Source organism: Hemiscyllium ocellatum, chromosome 11, assembly GCF_020745735.1.
Source record: "Hemiscyllium ocellatum isolate sHemOce1 chromosome 11, sHemOce1.pat.X.cur, whole genome shotgun sequence".
NCBI lineage: Eukaryota > Metazoa > Chordata > Chondrichthyes > Orectolobiformes > Hemiscylliidae > Hemiscyllium > Hemiscyllium ocellatum.
Window position 1 is genome coordinate 41,773,855 of NC_083411.1, and position 24,448 is coordinate 41,798,302.

Consider the following 24,448-nt stretch of genomic DNA (forward strand, 5'->3'; position numbering starts at 1 on the left):
TGTAACTGAAACGGTTGAACTCACTTTTTTTTATTTCAAAAATATACTTTATTCATAAAATATGCATAGAATAATTTGATACACTGTACATTAGGTAATGCCATTCATATTTCCACATTTACATACACAGCTCCGAATTATCATTATTACATACAGATCAGTGCATTTCTCACTCACATATTGAGCTAAGGCGTCAGCAGAGCCCAAATGACTGCATGGGCCCCCTGAAACGGTTGAACTCACCAGTGAATGCAGAAGGTTGTGAAGTGCCTCGTCAGGAGCTCGGACCCAAGCTTCTGTTTGGACACTGCAGGAGACTCAGCACGGAGCGGTCAGTGTTACAGCAAACTGGGGAATTAAACCGATAGGTGACAAAAAGCACAGGGAGATATTTCAGGAGCTGATCTAAAAAATCAGTCATCCAGTCTTGGTTTAGTCACCCCAGCCGACTACATTCTGAGCAGTGAAAACAGTAGATAAAATTGACAAAGTACATGTTAATCACTGCTTCGCCTGGAAGGGGTTTGTCGGGCTTTGGATGGTGACAAAGGAGAAGATACATTTACTGTGCTTGCATAGCAAAATGCCATGGCTAGAGGAACTGGGAGTTGAAGGTGACTGAGGAATGGATTAGAGTGTTGCTCCATTGGAATACTGACAGGGGAGGGAAGGGAAGGGAGGATGTATTTGGTGACATCATTACACTGGAGGTCTCGTAAATGGTGGAAGTTGATGCACTGAATATGGAGATCATGGGGTGGAAGGTGAGGGTGGAGGGAATACCATGGCTGTGGGAGGGATGGGAAGGGGTGAATGCAGAAAAGTGAAAATTAGTACACTCCAGATTGGGAGGCATGCAGTTATGGGACTGGGGGCAACAGCTTGAAATAACAAAAAAGGAGACATACAGAGATGCTGCTGTCGGCAGTGCCATCATCACAAAAGTTGCAACGGAAACAGAAAAACTGGCAGGATGGAATGGTATCCTGACTGAAAGAGGTGGGAGGAAGCGTGACGAAGGATAACAGGGGAAATCAGTAAGGTCATTATAAATATAGCATCTTCAGCCTGAGAGGTTGAGGAAAGACTGGGTAGCAGGTCTTGTGCAGGCGATGCAGTAAGATTAGTTTGGGGTTGACAGAGAGTGATGGAATGAAAGTGTGCTATTAAATTAATTTGGAAACTGCAGAGTTTTGCAGAGAGATAAGTGCAGTGAGTTTAGTCTGAGGTTGCTCTTACAACAAGTCAGTACACGTTGGGGAGGGGATAGCCCTAGTGATATTATTGCCAGCTATTAATTCAGAGGCCCAGGTAATATTTTGGGGACCTAAGTTCAAATCCCACCACACCGTATGGTGGAATATGAAATAGATACAAATCTGAGGAAATAAGAGTCTAAAGCTGTTGCCAATTATTGCAAAAACCCATCTGGTTCACAAATAGCCTTTAGGGAAGGAAACTGCTGTCTTTACCTGGTCTAGCCTATGTGTGACTCCAGACCCACAGTAATGTGGTTGACTTATAGTTACCCACTGGGCATTTAGGGATAGGCAATCAATGCTGGTCGAGCCTGCGATGCCCACATCCCATGAATAAATAAGAAAAAAAAACACCTTGGGTGCCCTCCTTCTGAAATACCCAATCTTTTAAGGATGAACTTTCTTTTGCCCAAGAGTTTTCAGTGTCAATCTTGATCATATAGTTTACTTCCAATTTGCAGTGGGTGTTTTAGCAACTGAGGGTGTGACAGTCTAATTTAGATGCCAGTGTGAACTAGGAACAAACTCTTCATCTTGAATCTACGTTTATAAATCCTAGGAGCAGCAGCTGCTGCCTCAGTGGGGAGCTCAGAGTGTGGGTCTGTCAATCCAATAAAGTGTGGCTTAATGAATATTCTATAACTTGACAGCACAAAATGTCGTTTGTTGAATGAAAAAGCACAGCAGCGGAAGCGGATTCAATAATAAGCCAAGAGAGACTGGAACAAAGTTGAAGGAGAGAAAGTTTACAGGGCCATAGGGAAATAGCAGATGAGTTAAGTTATAGGATAGCTCAGTCAGTATGATGGAAGGTGTGGCATCCTGTAATATAAGATTCTCGAACCTGTAAATCAGATGATAACCAGTGTGACTGTGATCAGTTCCTGTGTAACCCCTGTATTCACTTGGCACAGCTTGGGTTAATCCTACTGCTCCTTGAATTTTACAGTGGGATCTGGTTACATATTTTAGCACTCATCTGGAGAGAGAGAGATGCTAGTAAGTATTAGTAGTGGCTCAAGTGGTGTCACACCCTTCTCAAGTCTCACCTCAAAGCTCTGACCACAAAATATAGGCAGGCAATTTGATGCAGTACTGAGGGAAGGTGACATAGTCAGGGGTCATGATTTTCAGATGAGACTTTAAACAGAGATCTGACCTGTTCTCTCTTTGATGGCTATCAAAGTTCTTTCACCACTAGTTGAAGAGGAACATGGAGATCTGCTTGGTATCCTGGCTAATATTTATTCCTCGATGAGTATCACTGAGCAGATTGTATGGTTATTTATTTTGTTGCTGTGTGAGGGAGCCTGATGTGTTTAAGTTGGTTACTGCTTTCTGTACATTACAACAGTAACTACTGCTCATTTTCCAGTGTGACCAGAATTTAGACAGAATTGTTCGGCTGGGTCGAAGATAAACTGGTCCAGATTAATTGTTGAAAAGAATTCCTGATTAAGCAGCATTGGAAGATAAGCCCCAGAGATGGAGCATGTGATAGTTAAATAATATCACTGATAAATAAAGAGATTGGAAGAAAAATACAGTTGATACAATAAATTTGACACATATGGAGAAACTGAGTAATACAGAGGAAAAAAAACAGAAGAGATGTAAACTATGGAAGGTGTAATTCAGTGTTGTTGATTCAGTGATCATGAATATACAAATGTAGTCTATATCCAACTTGGAGTAACATACCCTGAAGGTTCTTTGTTACTCTATCGAAACCCTTCCTGAATTTAAGCAAAGCTAAATACCCTTAACTCTCTCCACTCAGAAGATAATAACCTAGTTTTTTGTTTTGTTTCAGTGTCTGCAACTAAATGGAGCTTCTATTATCATTTTAGTAAGTTTCCTCTCATGCTCCCTAATGCCTTGACATCAACCTTGAAGAGTAGTTCCCAGAATTGGATATGAGAATTCCAACTGGGACACCCAGGATTTCCAAAATTTTTAATGTATTAATTCTTCTCTTATGAATTCAGTGCTTCAATATGAAAAGCTCAGGAGCATTTTTTTCTTAAAGCAGCTTTTTCAATTTCTCTCCCCACCTTCAAACACTTTATATATACACCCTGGTCTCTATTCCTGCACTTTGTTATAAAATTATGCCATTTATTTAATATCTTTATTCTTCTCATTCTTCTTCCTACTTCTCACTGTTTCAGATTCCAATTATCACATTTTCTTCTATGATCAGTCAATAACTTCCTGAAGCCGATTGCTGTCTGCCTCCATTTCCATTGTGTTTCTGTATTTAGTCTCATCTGCAAACTTTGAATATCCAGTCCCCAGGTCCAGGTAATTAACATTATCAAAGTCCAATACTGATCTCTGGGAAACAGATGCAACCCTTGCATTCATCAAACAACTACTCACTATTACCCTTTGCTTCTTGTCCTTTCACCAATTTTAGATCACTGCGACCACTATCTCTCTAGATTCAGGGACTTCTATTTTTTTAACAAGTCTATAATGTAATACTTTTACCTGCAAGTCCAGATACACAATATGAAATATAGTTAGACAAACCCAATTTGTTGTTAATATATTCATGCTGACTTTCAATTTTGTTTCTGAATGGGCCTCACTCTTTGTTAATCTATGGTGGGCCATATGACTATTAAATTACTAATCTGTTTCCTCCAATAACACCTTCATTCCTCACTCACTCCAGCCCCTCAGAATCACTCCATCACCCCCACATCAGGCTCCTGCTTTTTTGACTTTGCCTCCACCTTTCAGTCACTTCACTTGCTCCATCGCCCTCCCCCCGCCTCCAAAGACCTCCAACTAATCATATGCTCAACACTTTATCCTTAACATTCCCCAGTTTATCCTCCATCATCCTGACATATTTAGTCACTCATTCTCTTCCTTTATCAATACCTCACTCATTCAGTTTGTCCATCATTCCTTGATCATACACCAGTTGTTGTGAAGAACTGGGTAAGAGTTATTTGAGATAATTCTTTGCTGCTAGTCCTTCTCTCTTAGGTGTACCTAATGATTAGTGGCAGAAGGTACACTTGTATAGAGCATCTGTAAAGAAACTGTTGTTTGATAACAAGATAGGAATAAGTAAAGGCAAAGTCACCATACTCCTACTGGACGTTAGGGTTACTGTTCTCACGGAATACAGGGAGAACTAGCCATTTGGATACAGAACTGGCTCAAAGGTAGAAGACAGAAGATGGTGGTGGAGGGTTGTTTTTTAGACTGGAGGCCTGTGACCAGTGGAGTGCCACAAGGATTGGTGCTTGGCCCTCTACTTTTTGTCATTTACATAAATGATTTGGATGCGAGCATAAGAGGTACAGTTAGTAAGTTTGCAGATGACACCAATATTGGAGGTGTAATGGACAGCGAAGAGGGTTACCTCAGATTACAACAGGATCTGGACCAAATGGGCCAATGGGCTGAGAAGTGGCAGATGGAGTTTAATTCAGATAATTGCGAGGTGCTGCATTTTGGGAAAGCAAATCTTACAGGACTTATACACTTAATGGTAAGGTCCTAGGGAGTGTTGTTGAACAAAGAGACCTTGGACTACAGGTTCTTGAAAGTGGAGTCGCAGGTAGATAGGATAGTGAAGAAAGCGTTTGGTATGCTTTCCTTTATTGGTCAGAGTATTGAGTAAAGGAGTAGGGAGGTCATGTTGCAGCTGTCCAGGAATTGGCTAGGCCACAGTTGGAATATTGTGCGCAATTCTGGTCTCCTTCCTATCGGAAAGATGTTATGAAACTTGAAAGGGTTCAGAAAAGATTTACAAGGATACTGCCAGGGTTGGAGAATTTGAGCTATAAGGAGAGGCTGAACAGGCTGGGGCTGTTTTCTCTGGAGTGTCACAGGCTGAGGGGTGACGTTATAGAGGTTTACAAAATGATGAAGGACATGGATAGGATAAATAGACAAAGTCTTTTCCCTGGGCTGGGGGAGTCCAGAACTAGAGGGCATAGGTTTAGGGTGAGAGGGGAAAGATATAAAAGGGACCTAAGGGGCAACTCTTTCACACAGAGGATGGTACATGAATGGAATGAGCTGCCAGAGGAAGTGGTGGATGCTGGTACAATTGCAACATTTAAAGGGCATTTGGATGGGTATATGAATAGGAACGGTTTGGAGGGATATGGGCCAGGTGCTGGCTGGTGGGACTAGATGGGTTGAGATATCTGGTCAGCATGCACGGGTTGGACTGAAGGGTCTGTTTCCATGCTATGCATCTCTATGACTCTATGACTCTACAGAGACAACTGGAGATGGTTTAACCTGAACATCACCACACCACAGGCAAGGAGGAAGGTTCAGAAGGAGGGCTCTTTATGATATTCTCAGTCAGCACAGGAAGCGAATCCAAGCTGGTGAGATCACCTTACTTTACAAGCCAGTCACACAGCCCACTGAGCTAACCAAACATGTGGCCTCAACTCATGCACTTGCTGAGGTTTGATTGAAAGATGGTAATGCTTAGCACTGCTGCCTCACAGCGCTAGGGACCCATGTTTGATTCCAGCCTTGAGTGATTGTGTAGAGTTTGCACGTTCTCCCTGTGTCTCAGCAGGTTTCCTCCCACAGCCCAGAGATGTGCAAGTAAGGTAGATTGTCCATGCTAAATTGCCTGTAGCTTTCAGAGATATCTAGGCTAGGTGGATTAGCTCTGGTAAATGCTGGGTTACGGAGATCACAGATCATGGATCATTGAATCTCTACAGTGTGAAAACAGGCCCCTCAGCCCAACAAATCCAAACTGACCCTCTGAAGAATAACCTACCGAGACCCATTTCCCTACCCTAATACTTTACATTTACCCTGACTAATGCACCTAACCTACATGTCCCTAAACACTATGGACAATTTAGCATGGCCAATTCACCTAACCTGCATATCTTTGCACCAGGAGAAAACCCATGCAGACACTGGGAGAATGTACAAACTCCACACAGACAGTAGCCTTAGGCTGGTATCGAACATGGGTCCCTGGTGCTGTGAGGCAGCAGTTCTAACCACTGAGCCACCGTGCTGCCCACATGGTTGGGGTCTGGGTCTTGGTGGGATGGTCATCAGAGGGTCAGTGCAGACTCAATAGGTTAAATGGCCTTCTTTCTGCACTGTAGGGATTCTGTAACACTCCTTGTCAACGTCTTTCCCTGACCTGAGGTGTGGTGATCCTCTGGTTAAATTCACTACTTGCCATCTCTCTCTAATGAGAGAGAGATCCCTAATGAGCGAGAGATCCAATAAGACTGTGGCAGCTTTATCCTTTAGCAATATATACAACTACATTGGGTTAGGTTTATTTACTAGGACCTTAAGGAACTGGTACAGATAGAAATCGAGAGTAGGTTGTGGCATCAGTAGAATGGGTAGAACCCATGTAACAAGGACATTAACCTCTTTAGGACCATTACTTTATATAAGTAGAAAGCGCAAGACCCAGAGGGTACAGATTTAAGGTGATTAGTAAGGTGACCATCGCCAATATGAGGAAAGGCTCTCTCCTGCAGGGAATGGCAAGGATTTGTAGCACACGAGATGTAAATGCAGCTAAATCACAGATTTAATCATAGCTTTCAAAGGAGAATCGGGTAATTATCAGAAGGGAGAGAATTGACAAGGCTTCAGAGAGAAGACAAAGGAACAGGGATGAGCTGAGTTGCCCATAGAGGCTTGACCTGGATAAAACAAATACGAATTAGGAGAAGCGGTAGGCCATTCAGCCCCTTGAGACTGTTTCCCCATTCAATAAGATCATAGTTGATCTAACTACTCTGCGTTCTTGCCTATCTCCCCTTCTCTCAAACCTTTCACCTCTGGCTTATCAAGAATCTATCCATTTCATAAAAATATTCAAATATACTGCTCCCACCACATTTTGAGGAAAGGAATACCAAATATTCAAGATTATCCCTGTGAAAACAATTGTCCTCAGGAACAAGCTTCTGCTCTGGAACAGTCCAGATTCTGAGAAACTAATACTTGGAGTCTGCCTTAAAATTGTTCCAGTCAATTAGGCAAAAGTCAAAAAAATTAACTGAAGCATTAGGGCTGCCCTCAACCTGAAGCTGTGACAGTCAGCAGGTATTTACACTGTGAAAGCTCTTCAATTTCCAAAGAATGATTAGCTATAGCATTAAATTGAATTTCTTTTCACAGCAGCAAAATTGAAGATGAAGATGATGATGATGTCGGTCTGAATAAGACATGGGTTCTCGCTCCAAAGTCTCAAGATGCGGATGCGACACACATACTGAATTCACTGTTGAGCGGCTATGACAACAAATTGAGGCCAGACGTTGGAAGTAAGTGACAGATTTGTTAGAAGAGATGATCAGGTTTTAATTGTATGTGAATTCTCCAGTGTGACGAGGAGCAGTACTTATACTGAGAGGCTGGGACCATTGAAGCATTTGATTGTCTTCACTCAGATTGACAGCAATTTGTTAGGAGCTTCTAGGAGCTCAAGACCTACAAGCACTGAACACAAGGGGTGTGTAAACTGTACACATTTATTGTCTGAATGCTATTTACAGAAGGCTGCAGCTGCTGACACTCAGGAACAAGTGCATTATCGTCATTATCACTGATTTAAATAGAGGTACAAAGTATGGGTAAACCTATACAGTTGGCTCCGCAATAATGCATGTTTCTTCATTGCAAGTTGGCTTTAACACAATTGAAGAATTTAGGCAGTTATTTGTAGAACATGAACGTTCCTTACCTGTATTGGCTAAACGCGATTTTGGCCCCATTAGTTTAAATGGTGCGATTATTGCGTGATGAGATCACCCATGAAAGCAGAACTATCATAACCAAATGTATGTTAAAGAATGTCAAAGATTCAATACCCTCTGAAAGAAGAAAATCTTCCTCCTCATCTCTGTCTTAAGAGGCCATCCCTTTCCTCTGATATCATACCTGCTGGTATTGGAACATCACACACAGGGAAACAACTTCACCACATCTACCTTGTCAAGCCCCCAGAGTCTTATATTGTTCAATCAGGTCGCTTTTTCTCCCTTGAAATTCCAATGGGTATAAGATCTAATCACTCACGCCTCCTCATAAGACAATCATGGAGTCATAGAGATGTACAGCATGGAAACACACCCTTCCATCCATGCCGACCAGATATCCCAACCCAATCTAGTCCCACCTGCCAGCACCCGGCCCATATCCCTCCAAACCCTTCCTTTTCATATACCCATCCAAATGCCTTTTAAATGTTGCAATTTTAACCAGCTTCCATTGCTTCCTCTGGCAGCTCATTTCATACACGTACCACCCTCTGCGTGAAAAAGTTGCTCCTTAGGTCCCTTTTATATCTTTCCCCTCTCACCCTAAACCTATGCCTTCTAGTTCTGGACCCCCACCCCAGGGAAAAGACTTTCCCTAATTATCCTATCCATGCCCCTCATAATTTTGTAAACCTCCATAAGGTCACCCCTCAGCCTCCGATGCTCCAAGGAAAACAGCCCCAGCCTATTCAGCCTCTTCCTATTGCTCAAATCCTCCAACCCTGGCAACATCCTTGTAAATCCTTTCTGAACCCTTTCAAGTTTCACAACATCTTTCTGATAGCCCTTCCAAACCTGGTTTCAGACTACTGACCCTACTCTGGACTGCCTCCAATGCCAATATATCCTTCCTTAAATAAAGGGCCTGAAACTGTTCACACTGTTCCAGCTGTGGTGTGCCTAGTGCTTTATGCAGTTTTAATAAGACCTCCATATTTTTATACTTCATTCCCTTTGAAGACTATATGACTATTAGATGTAAGAACAGAAGTAGACCATTCAGCCCGTCAATGTTGCTTTGTCATTCAATGAGATCATGGCTGATCTGGTAATCCTCAACTCCACTTTCATGCGTTTTTCTCCATAAATTTTGAAATAAAAGCCAACATTCTATTTTGCCTTCCCCAGCTGAATGTGGACATGAGCTTTTATGCACGCAGTCCCCAAGTCCTTCTGTGGTGCAGCTTTCTGCAGTCTTTCTCCATTTAAATATCCATGTTAAATATAATACAGCTCCTCCATTTTTCCTGCTGAAGTACATAAACTGAATATGTTGTCACATTGCATTCCACCTGCCAAATTTGCTGCTGCTAACTTAACCTCTCTATATCCCTCTGCAGATCCTTTTTACCTATTTTTGTGTCATGAACAAACTTGGTAATACTACATTCACTTTCCTCTTCCAAATTATTCATATATGTTCTAAATAATTGTGGCTCCAGTACTGATTACTGTGCCACTCCACTAGTCACAGGTACTGCCCAAAAAAATGCCACCATATCCCAACGCTATTAGTTAGCCGGTTAGTATTCGTTCAATTCATTCTTTACATCTCCCATCAAGATCTCTTTTCCCATAAACTGATAACCTGATAAACTCATTACAATTTCTACCTACTCCTGTGCAATATTTTATTTCACAAGATGCCTCAGTGTCTGGTTCTCTTCCGGTTTTCTGGCAGAGTATGTAGTCTTTCTATGCTCACTGATCACTTCCGTGTTGGAGTGGGATTGCAGTTCCAGACTACAGCTCATTCCTGGGCTGTGACACTCCTGATGTCCTGACTGATCTGCATTGCCACTGCAATCAAGGGAAAGCTGGTTCAAGAAACCTGCCTCCAGATCCTGAACAGTCACCCCTCCTTGAAGAGAAGAACAACCATCTGAAATTCTCATCCTCACCTTCTCCTGCATTATACTCTGAGGCAAGGTTAAAGCACTGACTTGCCAAAATAAGGGTAGAACTTTCTCTGTATGTAGGTGGTGCCCCATTCACTCTCTTCAGCTCGAGGCTGTCACACTGTAGGTAATGCCAGCTCAGGTTATCTCCATGAGAGAGCAGGTGTACACCTTCTTCAACAATGGAATAACCTTGAAGATTTGAGGAAGTTACATCCATGTATTTGTCTGCATCAGGATTGTGGTCAAGAGGAAGTTCCTGCTCTATACTCTGATCTGCAGATTTACTTCAAAGTTAGCATCAGGCATTTCCTAAAAAAAAGGTCATTGATAATTGAAAGGACAGCTACTGTCAGTACCTTTTCAGGTATTTACTTTGTAGTCAACTCTTTTATCTGATGGTCTTTTGAATTGCTTTAGATGCAGTTTTTACACTCCTATACTGTCACAAGTTCACTTACACTTTTACACTTATTGTGGTGCCATTCGAAAGGGCTGCTTTGCTCTGGATGGTGTCAAGCTTCCGAAGTGTTGTTGGAGCTGCACCCGTCTGGGCAAGTGCAGAGTATTCCATTACACTCCTGACTTGGGCCTTGTAGACGGTGGACACAAGAAGTCAGGAGGTGAGTTACTCACCACAGAAATCCCAGCCCTTGCAGGCACATGTTTCCTGTTACAGTACACAATTCAAAGTTATGCTCGGTGCAAATATGAATAGAGCAGGAGTCATTTCAAATTGAGTTATGAGCATTAGAGATTTTGTTTATTGAAATTGGTTCAGGACTGAACCGAGAGAGATCACCCAAGCTGCCAAGGATTATGATCAGGTAGTCAGTGAAAGCATGTGTAGACCTTGCTAATGGGCACAAATTATGCATTATCACAAAGAAACATTAGAGAGGAAGTGAGAATGAGTTAGGTTATACAGAAGGTGATTGTGATGTCGCATTCATATTAATAAGCATCTTCTCATGGAGAGACTGTAAAAGAAAATTAGATAATCACATAGAAAAGCAGAATCGAGAAAAATGAGAGTGTAATTACATTAGGTGGGTATTAGTATGTGGGAAGCACAACAAAGAATGGCATTAGACTGGGTGTGGTGTTAAAGGGTGCAGGGAGAGATGGGGAGATTGAGATTAGACTAGGTGGAATATTAAAGGGTGGGGGAGTGATAGGTTAGTGGAATTACACCGTGTGGGCTGTTAAAGAGTGCAGGAGTGAGAGGACAGTGGGATGAGGCTAGTTGGGATATTAAAGTGCGCAGAGATTGAGGGGATGAGTGTGATTAGACTGGTTGAGATATTAAAAGATGCAGGAGAGTGTTTGTACTGGAAGATTCACATAGCAAAAACTTATCAGTTTGGATAAAGTGGATTTAATCGTACAATTCCTCATTCCCTGTTTTGGTCATAAGCTCATGTGGCCAGAGATAATCATTACACTTTATTGGAAGAAACAAAAGAGTAACCCCCACCCCATCCAACCTTGTACATTAGGCAGACTAAGATATTTCACTCTGTGGAGGATAAGTAAATCAGTCCTGTGGAAGCTCATTTTATTTAAACCACAAACATGTTTCTTATTAAATTCAAGTTGTACACACAATGGCTAGGGATTTGTCTAAGGTTCATTTTCAGACTAAGAAACTAAGTACTCATTCTTAACTCTGCCACATTTTATTTAGAGTGACATCTAAATTGTGTTGCTCACATTTTGTGACATGTGGAGAGTTCTGTTGGGAATTGTCTTGAGGGTTCTCCCAATCAGCTGCTGTGACATTGACAGATGCATGATAATGGCTTTGGGTGACATTCTGGAAAGTGATTGAGCGGTCTATCAGGAAACCCCTTGGCTTTCCCAGAGCAGCATGTCACACTCAAAACCAGACCTGTATGTTTGGAGGTGTGTTCTCTACAGTGTCCTGTTCAACTAATGTAGAAAACAGATGGTCAGGAATTATATCTTCTGTTTATGGGATCTTGCTTTGCCTAAATTTGACCCCACAGTTTCAAACCTTGCAGCACTGACTGGACTTCAAAAGAAATTATTGATTGTGAAGCACTATGTGACTCCCTGCGGATGTGAAGGGCAACATAGTAAGGGATGTCTTGCTGTCTGTTTTTGGCTCTTGCTTCATTTATTTATTCCTAGAAAATGCTTTTTCAACTGCTCTTGTCAGTGATCACTGCTCCTTCTGTGTCAGTCACAACGAATGTGGACCATCCCGTTTCACAAACGTAAGTTTTAGTGTGACAAATGTATGCTCTTGTTTGCTCCTTCAGTTCTTTGGGAACACATTAATCAGTCGACACTCGATCATCAATAAAAGATGGAAGGTGTCATCAACAGTGCTATCGAGCAACACCTGCTCAGCAATAACCTGTTCAGTGATGGCCAGGTCAGGTTCCACTGGGCCCACTCCTCTCCTGACCTCATGACAGCCTTGATTCAAACCTGAACAAAAGAACTGAATTCCAGAGGTGAGGCGAGACTGGCAGCCCTTGACATCAAGGCTGTATTCAATCGAATGTAGCATCAAGAAGCCCTCGCAAAATTAGAATCAATGGGAATCAGGGAGGCAAACTCTTCAGTGAATGGAGTCATATCTGGCTATCGTTGTTGAGGTCATTGATCTCATCTCCAGGATATCTCTGCAGAAATTCCTCAGGTAGGGTCCCTGGCCTAACTATCTTTAACCACTTCATCAACGATCTTCCCTCCGTCATAAGGCCAGTAGGGATGTTCGTTGATGATTAAGTAACATTCATTGCCATTTGTGACTTCTCAGATATTGAAACAGTCAATGTGGAAATGCAACAAGATGTGGACAATATCCAGGTTTGGGCTGACAAGTGGCAAGTAACATTTGAATCACACAAATGCCAGGCAATAACCATCTCCATCTATCCACTGCCCCTTGACATGTAACGGTGTTACTGTCACTGAATTCCCCAGTATCAACATCCTTAGTGTTAAAAATGGCCAGACACCCAAGTGCACTTGCTACATAAAGACAGTGGCTACGAAGGTAGGTAAAAGGTTAAGAATACTGCAGCAAAAACTCATCTACTGACTCTCCAAAGCCTGACCACCACCTACATTGTCCAAGTCAGGAATATCATGGAATGCAGCCCACTTGCCTGGATTGATGCATCTCCAACAACACTCAAGAAGCTTGACACCATCCAGGACAAAGCAGTCCACTTAACTGGCATTATTTCCACAGTCCCTTCTACCACCGGTGCTCAGTAGCAGCAGTGTGTACTATCCACAAGATACATTGCAGAAATTCACCAAGGCTCCTTGAGTAGCAGCTTCTCAAGGGCAATAAATGCTGGGCAACCAGTGATACCCTCGTGGCGCGAACAACTAAACTTAAAGTAGAGCTGACTTTTGACAATAGATGTTGTAGTGGACAGTCCATTGTGATGAATTGCTTGCCCAATTCTCAACATATATATTGGACTCTTGTAGTGTACGTTTCCAATTCCACATCATTTTGAAATAGAGATATGTTATGATCCTAGCTGATCATAGGCTCCCTACTGTGTGGAAAAAGGCCATTTGGCCCAACAAGTCCACACCAACGCTCTGAAGAGTAAACCACCCAGATCCATGTCCCTACCCTATTAATGTACTTTTACTCTTGACGAATGCACCTCACGTATACATCCCTGAACACTATGGGCAATTTAGCATAGGCCAATTCACCTAACCTGCACATATGATAGAATCCCTACAGTGTGGTAACAGGCCCTTCAGCCTAACAAATCCACACCAACTGTCTGAAGAGTAACCCACGCAGACCCATTCACCTAACCTATTATCCTATATTTACACTGACTAATGCACCTAACCTACACATTCTGAACACTATGGGCAATTTAGCATGGCCAATTCACCTTTCACATCTTTGAATTATGGGAGGAAACTGGAACACCCAGAGGAAACGTGAGCAGACACGGGGAGAATGTGCAAACTCCACACAAACAGTTGCTCAAGGCTGGAATCGAACCCGGATCCCTTGTGCTGTGAGGCAGCAGTGCTGACCACTGAACCCCTTGATGTTAATAACTGGTCAAGTTAATCCCATATTGATAACTGTGTTGATAAATCTTAACTTTCTTTAGCCATGGAGGTCAGTTCCTGAGCACTTTCATGTGTGTAAATGTGTTTACTTTAACCACTCAAAATAAAATATTTACTAAATAATATTCCACTAAACAAAAAGACTGGATAGATTTCATTATAAACACCAGAAAGTGAACCAAACTCTCATTATTCCTTTTATCCCAACAATATTCGCACAAGAACCAAATTACAGCACTGTTTTGCTGCTATATCTCAGTAGTGCGTCTAGCTTAGCCTGGCAAAGCTGCTACAGATTCTGTCCATTGAACTTCTGTAAATTCACTTGACGCTTTCTTCTTCACCCGGTAGCTCTCCTTGAGAATCCCTAAAACAAACTACAAACCAAACTCACTGTTAGTTTAACTTCAGAGCAATGATACAAGTTCCCCAGATTCCTTTTTCAGCAATCATCTCTGGAACACACCAACTGACTAACCCATTGATCTCTGGATCCTTTTACATTAGCTTTAATACTGCTAACCCTCATCTGTTTTGTCAGATCATCCAAGGAGGCAAATAGCATAGCAAGATCAGGAATGAAACAACCGCAGTATGTGGTACCATGGCCAACTCTAGACTGCCTGCACCTTTATAGGATCCACACTGTTTGCAAAAACCTCAACTTTCCATTTCATACTTCTTTACAACTGAATACATGACTGAACAATCTGATTCTGATCAAACTGAAAAATTTGATTCTGATCGAACCAAACAAGTACTTGTTGCTATGTGTTGTTATCATGTTTGTAACAGCAATCATAGAATCATTCAGTGTAGAAGGGGCCAATCAGCCCATCGACTCTGTACACCCAAAATTATGCCATCTACACTGGTCTCACATTCCCACAGTAGACCCATAGCCTTGAATGTTATGACATATCCTTATGTGGAAACTGATGAGGGTATTACATTTTCCAGAAACCTCATAAGTTCTAGCATTTGCTTGAGTGTCTGCTTGAGTAAGTCACATTGCAAAAATCCCAAGACCTTTCAATACTTCACTACTGCTGTAAGGAAAAGTATTTGCAGAGAATGTCGTGATCCTAAGATTTGAATAATGTTTTGTTTCCTGTTTTTATGTGAAGATTTACTGACAAACTGCCGGGTTTAAAAATGTATTTGTTCATGTGGGCATCACCTGCTAGGCCAGCATTTATTATCCATCCCTAATTGCCCAGAGAGCAGTTAAGAGTCAATCTCATTGCTTGGCTCTAGAGTCACATTTAGGTCAGATCACGTAAAGATAACAGATTATCTTCCCTAGGGGACCTTAGTGAGCCAGATAGGTCTGTGTGACAACCAATTGAGTACATCGTCGCATTTAATTTTAATTACAAAATTTTAATTTCATTTTACCAAAATGAAATTTCCCCAATGTTGTCACACGTGGCTGGTTTTGGTGTCTGAATTCACAAATTAATATATTCAGTTATCTGCCTTTATGTTGAGTACATTCTGTCATCCTTTTGCTGTGACACAAGCGTTACATCCTTCTGGTGGTACTTAGTAATTATGATCAAAGTGATTGAGTTGTCCATTCACTTTACATTGTTTGCCTGCAGCATTGACCTTCTGTTTGGTGTTGATAACCAGTGGAAACATGCTTTGCACAGGTTTGATTAGATTAGATTCCCTACAGTGTGGAAACAGGCCCTTCAGCTCAACCAGTCCACACCGATCCTCCGAAGAGTAACCCACTCAGACCCATTTCCCTCTGACTAATGCACAAAGCACTATGGGCAATTTAGCATGGCCAATACACCTGACCTGCCCATCTTTGGACTGTCGGAGGAAACCAGAGCACTTGGACTACACCCATACAGACACGGGGAGAATGAGACAGTCGCCCTAGGGGAAATCACTGAGCCACCATGCTGCCCCAATACATTCACAGTGGTGTGTGGTGAGGGATTGCTGTTACAGTAGTTCCTGGAACTTCCTCCTTAACAGCACACTGGGTCTGCTTACTCCAGATGTTCTGCTCTGAACTCTGAATGTAACAATAGATTTTACTAACTCCAACTGCTCTGTTGGTTTTCTGTCATTCTTTTGCATAACTTACTGGAGAGACAACCTTCCATTGTCTGTGTATTAATTTTCCTTTTGACCTGTTCAACATCACCAAAGTCACATTGGATTGCTAATAACCTGAAATACATAAATGTTTGGTGAGTCCTTTTATCTGATCTTGCTAAGCCAATGAAAGAATCATAGAGTCCCTACAGTGTGGAAACAGACCATTTGACCCAACAAGTCCACCTCAACCTTCCGAAGAGTAACCATCCAGACACATACCCTTACGCTATTACTCTACATTTACCCCTGATTCATGCTCCTAACCTATACATCCCTGAACACTATGGGCAATTTAGGATGGCCAATTCGCCTAACCTGCACATATTTGGATTATGAGATGTAACCAGAGCACTTGGAGGAAACCCGCCCGGGCATGGGGAGAATGTGCAAACTCCACACAGACAGTCGCCAGGGGCTGGATCGAACCCATGTCCCTGGTGCTGTGAGGCAGCAGGATAACCACTGAGCCAACGTGCTGTTGATTTTTTTCATTTATTTGTGGAAAGCGAACGTCACTGTCTGGGCCAGTATTTATTGCCCGTCCCCAGTTGCCCTTGGGAAGGTGATAGTGACTTTTCTTTGTTGACTCTTTGGAGTGATTATTACAACTCAGGAGCTTGCTAGGTCATTTCAGAGGACATTTGAGAGTCAACCACATTGCTGTGGCTCTGGGGTCACATATCGTTTGAATGTTCAAACTCCTACAGTGCGCAAACAGGTCAACTGGCCCAACACTGACCTATTTCCCTACCCTATTGCACTGTGTTTATACTAGGTAAGGATGGCACATTTCCTCAGGACACTAGTGAACAAAATAGGTTTTTCCAATGATTAGCTGTTGTTTCATTTTCATGAGATTCTTAACTCCAGAATTGACATTTTGGTACACTGAATTTTCTTTAGGTGTGAAATAGCTTGTCAGTGCATTTTTTAATTCATTGATTAGTTCTCAAAAATCTCTTTAAAAATCACACAACACCAGGTTGTAGTACAACAGGTTTATTTGGAAGCACTAACTTCAGGTGATGAAGAGACAACGCCTCAAAAGCTAGTGCTTCCAAATAAACCTGTTGGACTATAGCCTGGTGTTGTGTGATTTTTGACTTTGTCCACACCAGTCCAACACAGGTACCTTGAAGTCAAAAACATCTTCTAATTGGTTATCTATCTAGTGGATAATTAAAGCCTTTCATCTTTTGTCATCTGTTGTGGAACCTGCTGCTGCTCACTATGCAGTACTGTCCTGAGTCGTTTGACTTTCTGATTGGTTTGCATTCTTGGTACTAATGAGGATCTTGGTTCCTGAGAAGAGTGTAGAAAAAGGCATGTCCATGGTATTGCAGATGGTTCAGCTGTACAGCAGCGGAGGAAGAAGCAAGGAAGCACAGTCATGACAAAGCATCTGTTTGTTAGGGGAGCAGATCAGCATCCCTGTGGTCATAGACACGACTCCAAAATCATATATACCAAGGCCAAGGTGTCACAGAGTTGCTGCAGAAGGTCCTCTTGGGAGTGTGAGGCAAATGTCATGGCTCATGTTGGTACCAATTACTTGGATAGGAAGGGAGATGTGGTTCTGCAATCAAAATTGAAACAGCTTGTTGAAAAGTTAGCACCAAGACCTCAAAGGTGCAGTTGAAAGTACAGAGTGGCTGGAAAGATGATGCAGGAGGGGAGGGGTTTAGATTCTTGGGTTACTGAGACTGGCTCTGGGGAAGATGACACATGAACAAGCTTAGATGAGTTTGCACCTGAATAGAGCCAGGCTGATTTCTCTGTAGAGCATTTCGCCAGTGCTGTTGGGGAGTGTTTAAACTGAATCAGTAGTATTGTGGCACACAGGAAGGAATATTAGAGAATAACATCACAATGCACAAAACATCAGAAGAGCCATACGTAATCAAAACAGGGAACAATGAGTTAATTGGGAGAGTCAGAACGGGAGATATTAAAACATTCTAAAGCAGAAGACTGTGCATGTACATGAATCCATGTCCAGCAAACAAGGTTGGGGGGGGGGGTTACTGGTGCAGTATGCCATGTGGAAATAAGATGTTATGGCAATAACAGAGAGCTGGCTCAAGCAATAACAGGACTCAGTACAAAGTGTTGAGAAGAGATAGGAAAGGAAGATAAGGAGGTGGGGTGGCAGTATCTTTTAGGAATGGCATTGCAGCATGATGAGGAATTAACATCACAAAAGGTTTGAGAATGGATTTGATTTGGCTAGAAGTGAGAACTAAAAAAGGTGCAATTATATTGCTCAGTGTAGTCTTTGGTCCAGCAACTAGTGAGGATGATGTAGAGGAATAAATATGCAAGGACATCGCAGAGAGATACTGGCATTATAGCATAGTTATAATGGGAGCCTTCAATTATCCAAATCTAGACTAGGGTACTGGTAGTGTAAGGGGCAAAGGGGAGTAGATGTTCCTGGATTGTGTGCAAGAGAGTTTCCTACAGCAGTATATGACCAGTCCAACAAGAAAGGATACATTGTTTGATCTGATCCTTGGCAATGAGATGGGTCAAGTAGATCAAGTATCAGTGGAGGAACATTTAGGAGACAGAGGTAATTGTATTGTAAGGTTCAGGATGGTGGTTGAAAGGAATAATGAACAAATCACAGTAAGAATAGTCACCTGGAGGAGATTGGACCTCAGGGAGGGCAAGAATAGAGTTGGTGTGGGATATGGTAAATTAATGTTACTTCTGCAATTCTCAATTATAATTTTTGATACAAGGTGAATGAACTCACATCAGTGTGTAATTGGTTCAGCCAGGAGCTGGGTCAACAAGAATGGGAACTATGTGGAGGAAATGCATAATTGTTTTTTTCGTATTAGCTAAAAATGTATGCAAGAAAGAAATGGGACTGTAAGACAATTGTTTAAAAAATACAGGCTTAGTGGTAAGATGCTGTGAAGACAGGCCTGTATAAACAATAGGTATAAACATCTGTTTCCCATTTTTACAGAAACACAGGAACAAACCCCAATTAAAAGGGCTTAGTGATAAGATGCTGAGAGGGGTGGCACAGATGGAGGGAGTAAATAATGGTAAGGCAAGGATATGCCCAAAGCAGGAGGTCAAATGGCCTTGTGAGAACAGGCATAAGCATTTTGTCACAGACAAGGTTGGATAAGACAAGAGATAAACAGGAGTAATGGGTACCAGTCTTAGGGACGTGGAGGATGTAAACAGAGGGGGGAAACAATGAAATAAGAAAAAATATGTAGGAACCAAATTATATAAATATCGAGTATTTGTTGAATTCAGTGTGTTTTGTCCCTGCCTTGTGGACATCACACCCACTTGCAAGTGTGAAATAAAGGGCACTACTGATTCAGATCTTGTCTCGGACTGAAATTATTGAAGTAAGTGGGCTTTGTTTCTCACAGTTGGGATGGCTAGACTGGAGCCAAAGGTTGGTGAGTAAAACAGTACAAGGAGGCAAAAGTGGTAAAAGGACGCTTCCTTCAAAGAAGAGATAGTTCGGCTACTGTCAATATGCTCCCTCAAAAGAGAAGGTTAGGGCCAACAAATCTAGAGCTCCTTAGATGACAAAGGAGACAGAAATTAAGTTAAAGAAAAAAATGTGTTTAACTGTAAATAGCAATTGAGAACTAAGAGGAATACAGAAGGTTTGGAAGGGAGGTGAAAAGTCCAATTTGAGATGCAAAGAGCGTTAGGGAAATAAAATCTCAAAATGTTAATCATGGTAAAAGGAGGGTTTGGACTGACTGGGGGACTAAAAAGGGGATTTACACATGGGGACAAGAGGTACAATTGAGGTGTCAAGTAAACACCTCACATCTGTCTTTTTCAAGGAAGCTGATTGAAAAGAGGAGCACCTATTCATAGAATCTCTACAGTTCGGAAAGAGGCCAATCAGCCCACCAAGTCTGCGCCAACCCTTGGAGCATCCCATCCAGACCCAGCATGCCCTTCCATCCCTGTAACCTCACATTCACCATGGCTAGTCCACCTAGCCTGTACGTCCCTGGATACTGCAGTCAATGTACTATGACCAATCCACCTAACTTCCACATCTTTGGACTATGGTAGGAAACCGGAGCACCCAGAGGAAACCCACACAGATACTGGGCGGATGTGCAAACAACACATAGACAATTGCCGGAGGCTGGAATAGAGCCCGGGTCCTTGGTGCTGTGAGGCAGGAGTGCTGACCACTGAATCACCAATTTAGATTTGATAAAATGCTGGTATTATTAGTTAACAAGGGCTGGAGGAGGTGCCTCCGTGGATGTTAAAAGAAGTGAAAGTGGACTTTGCAGAAGTACTGACAACAATCTTACAGTCTTTGCTAAGTTTAGGGAGATGACAGAGGACTGGAGAATTACAGAAACGATGTCCTTGTTTAAAAAAAAAGGTTGTTAGGATAACTTCCATAATTATAGATCAATCACTTCTGTGGTGGGAAAGATCCCAGAAACACGAACTCTGGATATAATTACTGGTACATGGGCAAATTAATTAAAGAGAAACAGCATAGGTTTCCTAAGGGAAAACAATGTCTAATTAATTTGCTAGAGTAACAGTAATGGTTAATGAGGAGAATGCTGTTAATTTCGATACAAAGAGTTGCCGTGAGTTGTAGAAATTATGGGTACTGCTGAAATCTGTCATTCAATTCATAAAATGTGTGGAATATAAACTAATCTAATCTCAACAATGGTGACCAATATTGTAACATCACAATTGGTGCATTAATATCCTGGAGGGAATGGCCTGGCATACCTATGATTCCAGACCCACAGCAATGTGGTTGATCTTTAACAATCTTCTGAGGTGGCCTTGCAAGCCACTCAGTCAAGTGCATGTGAGGACAGACAAGAAATTATCACCTTGTCAGTGATGCACACAACCTGTGAAGGGATAAAAAGGTGTTGAATTGCCATGATGGAACTTAAAGAAGGCGAAAGTTAAACCAGGTCAGAGAGAGCTGTTATCTTTAGGATGCAATGCAAAGCATTTTAAAATACATTATTTTCATGGAAATTGCGAAAACAAAATGAGTTTAGATGCAAGCTACTTGAATAGAGCTTTGGGGAGCTCTAACCTAGTTGTGACTTTGGATTTTCAAACCTAATTAGGTTTGACGTCTTCAAATAAGAATCATCTCTTGAAGTAGATGCTGATATATAGAGGGCAAGTTGTTTCTGAACCTTTAATATCTGAATGGCTCCAAGCCTCAAATCCTTTTCATTCTGTCCTTGAAGTTTGAAACGGTGCACACTTCCGTGGAAGCATCTCCGCCCCTTTAGGATTTATCCTGCTCTTAGCTGTACAGTCCTGAGGTGTTGGATGTTATGCTTGACAGCTTGCCACAGCTATAATGATGAATAAATGTCAAACAAGACATCTCCCTGTAGCCAACCCTCATTAGGATGGAGCAGGATTTTGCCTCAGAGTCACAGATGTGAGCATCTGGTTTCCATTCGAGCCATGTAGAAGGAAAACGCCTCCCTCTCATACGGATATTAAATAAACCACTGCAAATGAATGGCTCAGCAAAGGCTAACAAGTAAGAAATCAAACTGAGCATTGTGACCTTGGAAATAAAACTATAGTAATCAGAGAGAACGGTACTGACCCACACATCTGCTTTGACCAAAGTACATTATCAAATTGACATCCTTACTTCATACAAATCAAACAGAAGAAAATAGGAACATGAAGAAAAATGGACAATAGCTGTAAGAATGGGAACATTGAAGATTATATTTAGAATCTATCCACCATGCAGAAACATCAGTACTTAATAGAAACCAGAGAAATTTCACAAATGACAATGTATTATTAAATAATTAAGTAATGCTCAAGGAGTATTAAATCCAGGGCTTTTTTTTAAACCAAGATTGGTTGAATATTGAAACAGATCAATATATAATGCACTGCCTCTGATATGCTTTAACTATAACTTGCCTTAATACACATTGACTGCTTTAACAATAGTTATCGTTCCTCCTTCATGTCAAATAGTGACAGATTACAATATTAAAAAAAACACACTTGTTGTGGTGTGGTGAATTTCATCTCAAAGAGAAAGCAGTTATGCTGATACATAGCAGCAACTCATCAAACATCCTTCGACATTACTGTCCAAATCTAAGACTGTCACCACCTCGAAGGACAAAGTGTCAATCAACAGGCAGCTCCTTTATGAATAGTATCGATCTTCTCGGGTGTATTTGGAGCTGCACCCATCCAGGCAAATATGGATAATCCTGACCTGTTCCTTGTAGATAGTGGATGGAATTTGTGGAGTCAGAAGGTGAGATGCTCACTGCAGAACTTGTAGCCTGTGACCTGTTCTTGTATTCAATATATATATTGAAGACCTTAGATTGTAGAACCCCTACAGTTTGGAAGCAGGCCATTTAGCCTATCAGTCCACACTGACTCGACTCTACGAAAAGCATCTCACTCAGACCTGTCCCTGTAACCCCACATTTCCCATGGTTAATGGGGCGGCACGGTGGCTCAGTGGTTAGCATTGCTGCCTCACAGCACCAGGGACCCAGGTTTGATTCCAGCCTTTGATGACTGTCTGTCTGGAGTTTTGCACATTCTCCCCGTGTCTGCGTGTGTTTCCTCCGGATGTTATGGTTTCCTCCCGCAGTCCAAAGATGTGCAGGTCAGGTGAATTGACCAGGCTAAATTGTCCATAGTGTGAGGTGTACTAGTCAGAGGGAAATGGGTCTGGGTGGGTTGCTCTTCGGAGGGTCGGTGTGGACTGGTTGGGCCAAAGGGCCTGTTTCCACATTGTAGGGAAACTAAACTAATCCACCTCGCCGACACATTCATGGACCCTAGGGGTGATTTAGCATGACCAATTCACCTAACCTGCAACTCTTTGGACTATGGGAGGAAATTCACATGGCCATGGAGAGAATGTGCAACCTCCTAACTGCAGATGTTTGGATGGAGCTGTTTTTGTCAGGTGTGTTCAAGAGGGTTCCCTTACTCAGTATGTAGACAGACTGATAAGGGAGAGGTCATTTTGGATTTGGTGCTTGGCAACGAGCCAGTACAGATGTCAGATCCTACGGTGGGAGAACACTTTGATTACAGTGATCGCAACTGCCTCACATTCAGCATAGCCTTGGAGTGGGAAAGGAGCAGTTACCGAGGGAAGATATTTAACTGGGTAAAAGGAAATTATGACACTATCAGACAGGAGCTGGGAAGTACAGACTAGGAGCAGTTGTTCCACAGAAAGGGCACAGCAGACATGTGGAGACTGTTTAAGGAGCAATTGTTGCGAGTGATGCACGAATTTGTCCCTCTGAGACAGTAAGAAGGGGTAAGATTAAGGAACCTTGGATGACGAGAACAGAGGAACTTCTCGTCAAAAGGAAGAAGGCAGCTTATGTCAGGTGGAGGAAGCAAGGATCTAGCACAGCTTTAGACAATTACAGGCTTGCTAGAACGGAGCTCAGGAATGGACTGAGGAGAGCCAGGAGGGGACACAGAAAAGGCTAAGCAAGAAGGATGAGGGAGAACTAAAAGGCATTTTACTCATACGTGAGGAATAAGAGAATGATCAGGGGAAGATAGGGCTGATCAGGGATAGCGGAGGGAACTTGTGCGTGGAGTCTGAGCAGATAGGGGAAGCCCTAAATGAGGTTTTTGCTTCGGTTTTCACCAAGGAAAGGGAACTTGTTGTAAATGAAAACTTAGTGGAGCTCGGATACAGTCTTGACCAGATCAAGATTGATGACGTTGATATGCTAGACATTTTTGAAAACATTAAGATTGATAAGTCCCCACGGCCAGACCAGATTTATCCTAGACTGCTCCAGGTAATGAGAAAGGAGGTTGCTAAGCTGCTGCCGAGGATATTTGCTTCTCCTCTATTCACAGGAGTCATACCGGAGGTTTGGAAAGAGTTGAATGTTGTTCCTCTTTTCAAGAAGGGTAAAAATGAAATTCCTGGCAATTACAGACCAGTCAGTCTATGATCAGCAAAGTTTTGGGAAGAATTCTGAGGGATAGGATTTATAACTATTTGGCTAAGCATAGTGTGATTAAAGGCAGTTAACATGGCTTTGTGAGGGGCAGTTCATGCCTCACAAATCTTATTGAGTTCTTTAAGGAGGTGTCAAGAAGGGTCGACGATGGTTGAGTAGTGGATGTGATGAATCTGGATTTCAGCAAGGCATTTGATAGGGTTTCCCATGGTAGGCTCATTCATAAAGTCAGGAAGTATGGGATACAGGGAGATTTGGCTATCTGGATTCAGAATTGGCTGGCTGAA

General features: G+C 42.1%; 1 protein-coding gene across 1 annotated transcript in view; it reads left to right on the forward strand.

Moving 5' to 3' along the window:
* The first annotated feature begins 719 nt into the window (after window positions 1–719).
* LOC132820312 (gamma-aminobutyric acid receptor subunit gamma-4-like) overlaps window positions 720–24,448 on the forward strand; it is a 198,233-nt gene continuing 174,504 nt past the window's right edge. Inside the window, exons 1-3 of the mRNA XM_060832337.1 lie at window positions 720–764; window positions 3,073–3,134; window positions 7,419–7,561. Coding sequence (XP_060688320.1) covers window positions 720–764; window positions 3,073–3,134; window positions 7,419–7,561 — 250 coding nt within the window. The remainder of the gene's footprint in view (window positions 765–3,072; window positions 3,135–7,418; window positions 7,562–24,448) is intronic.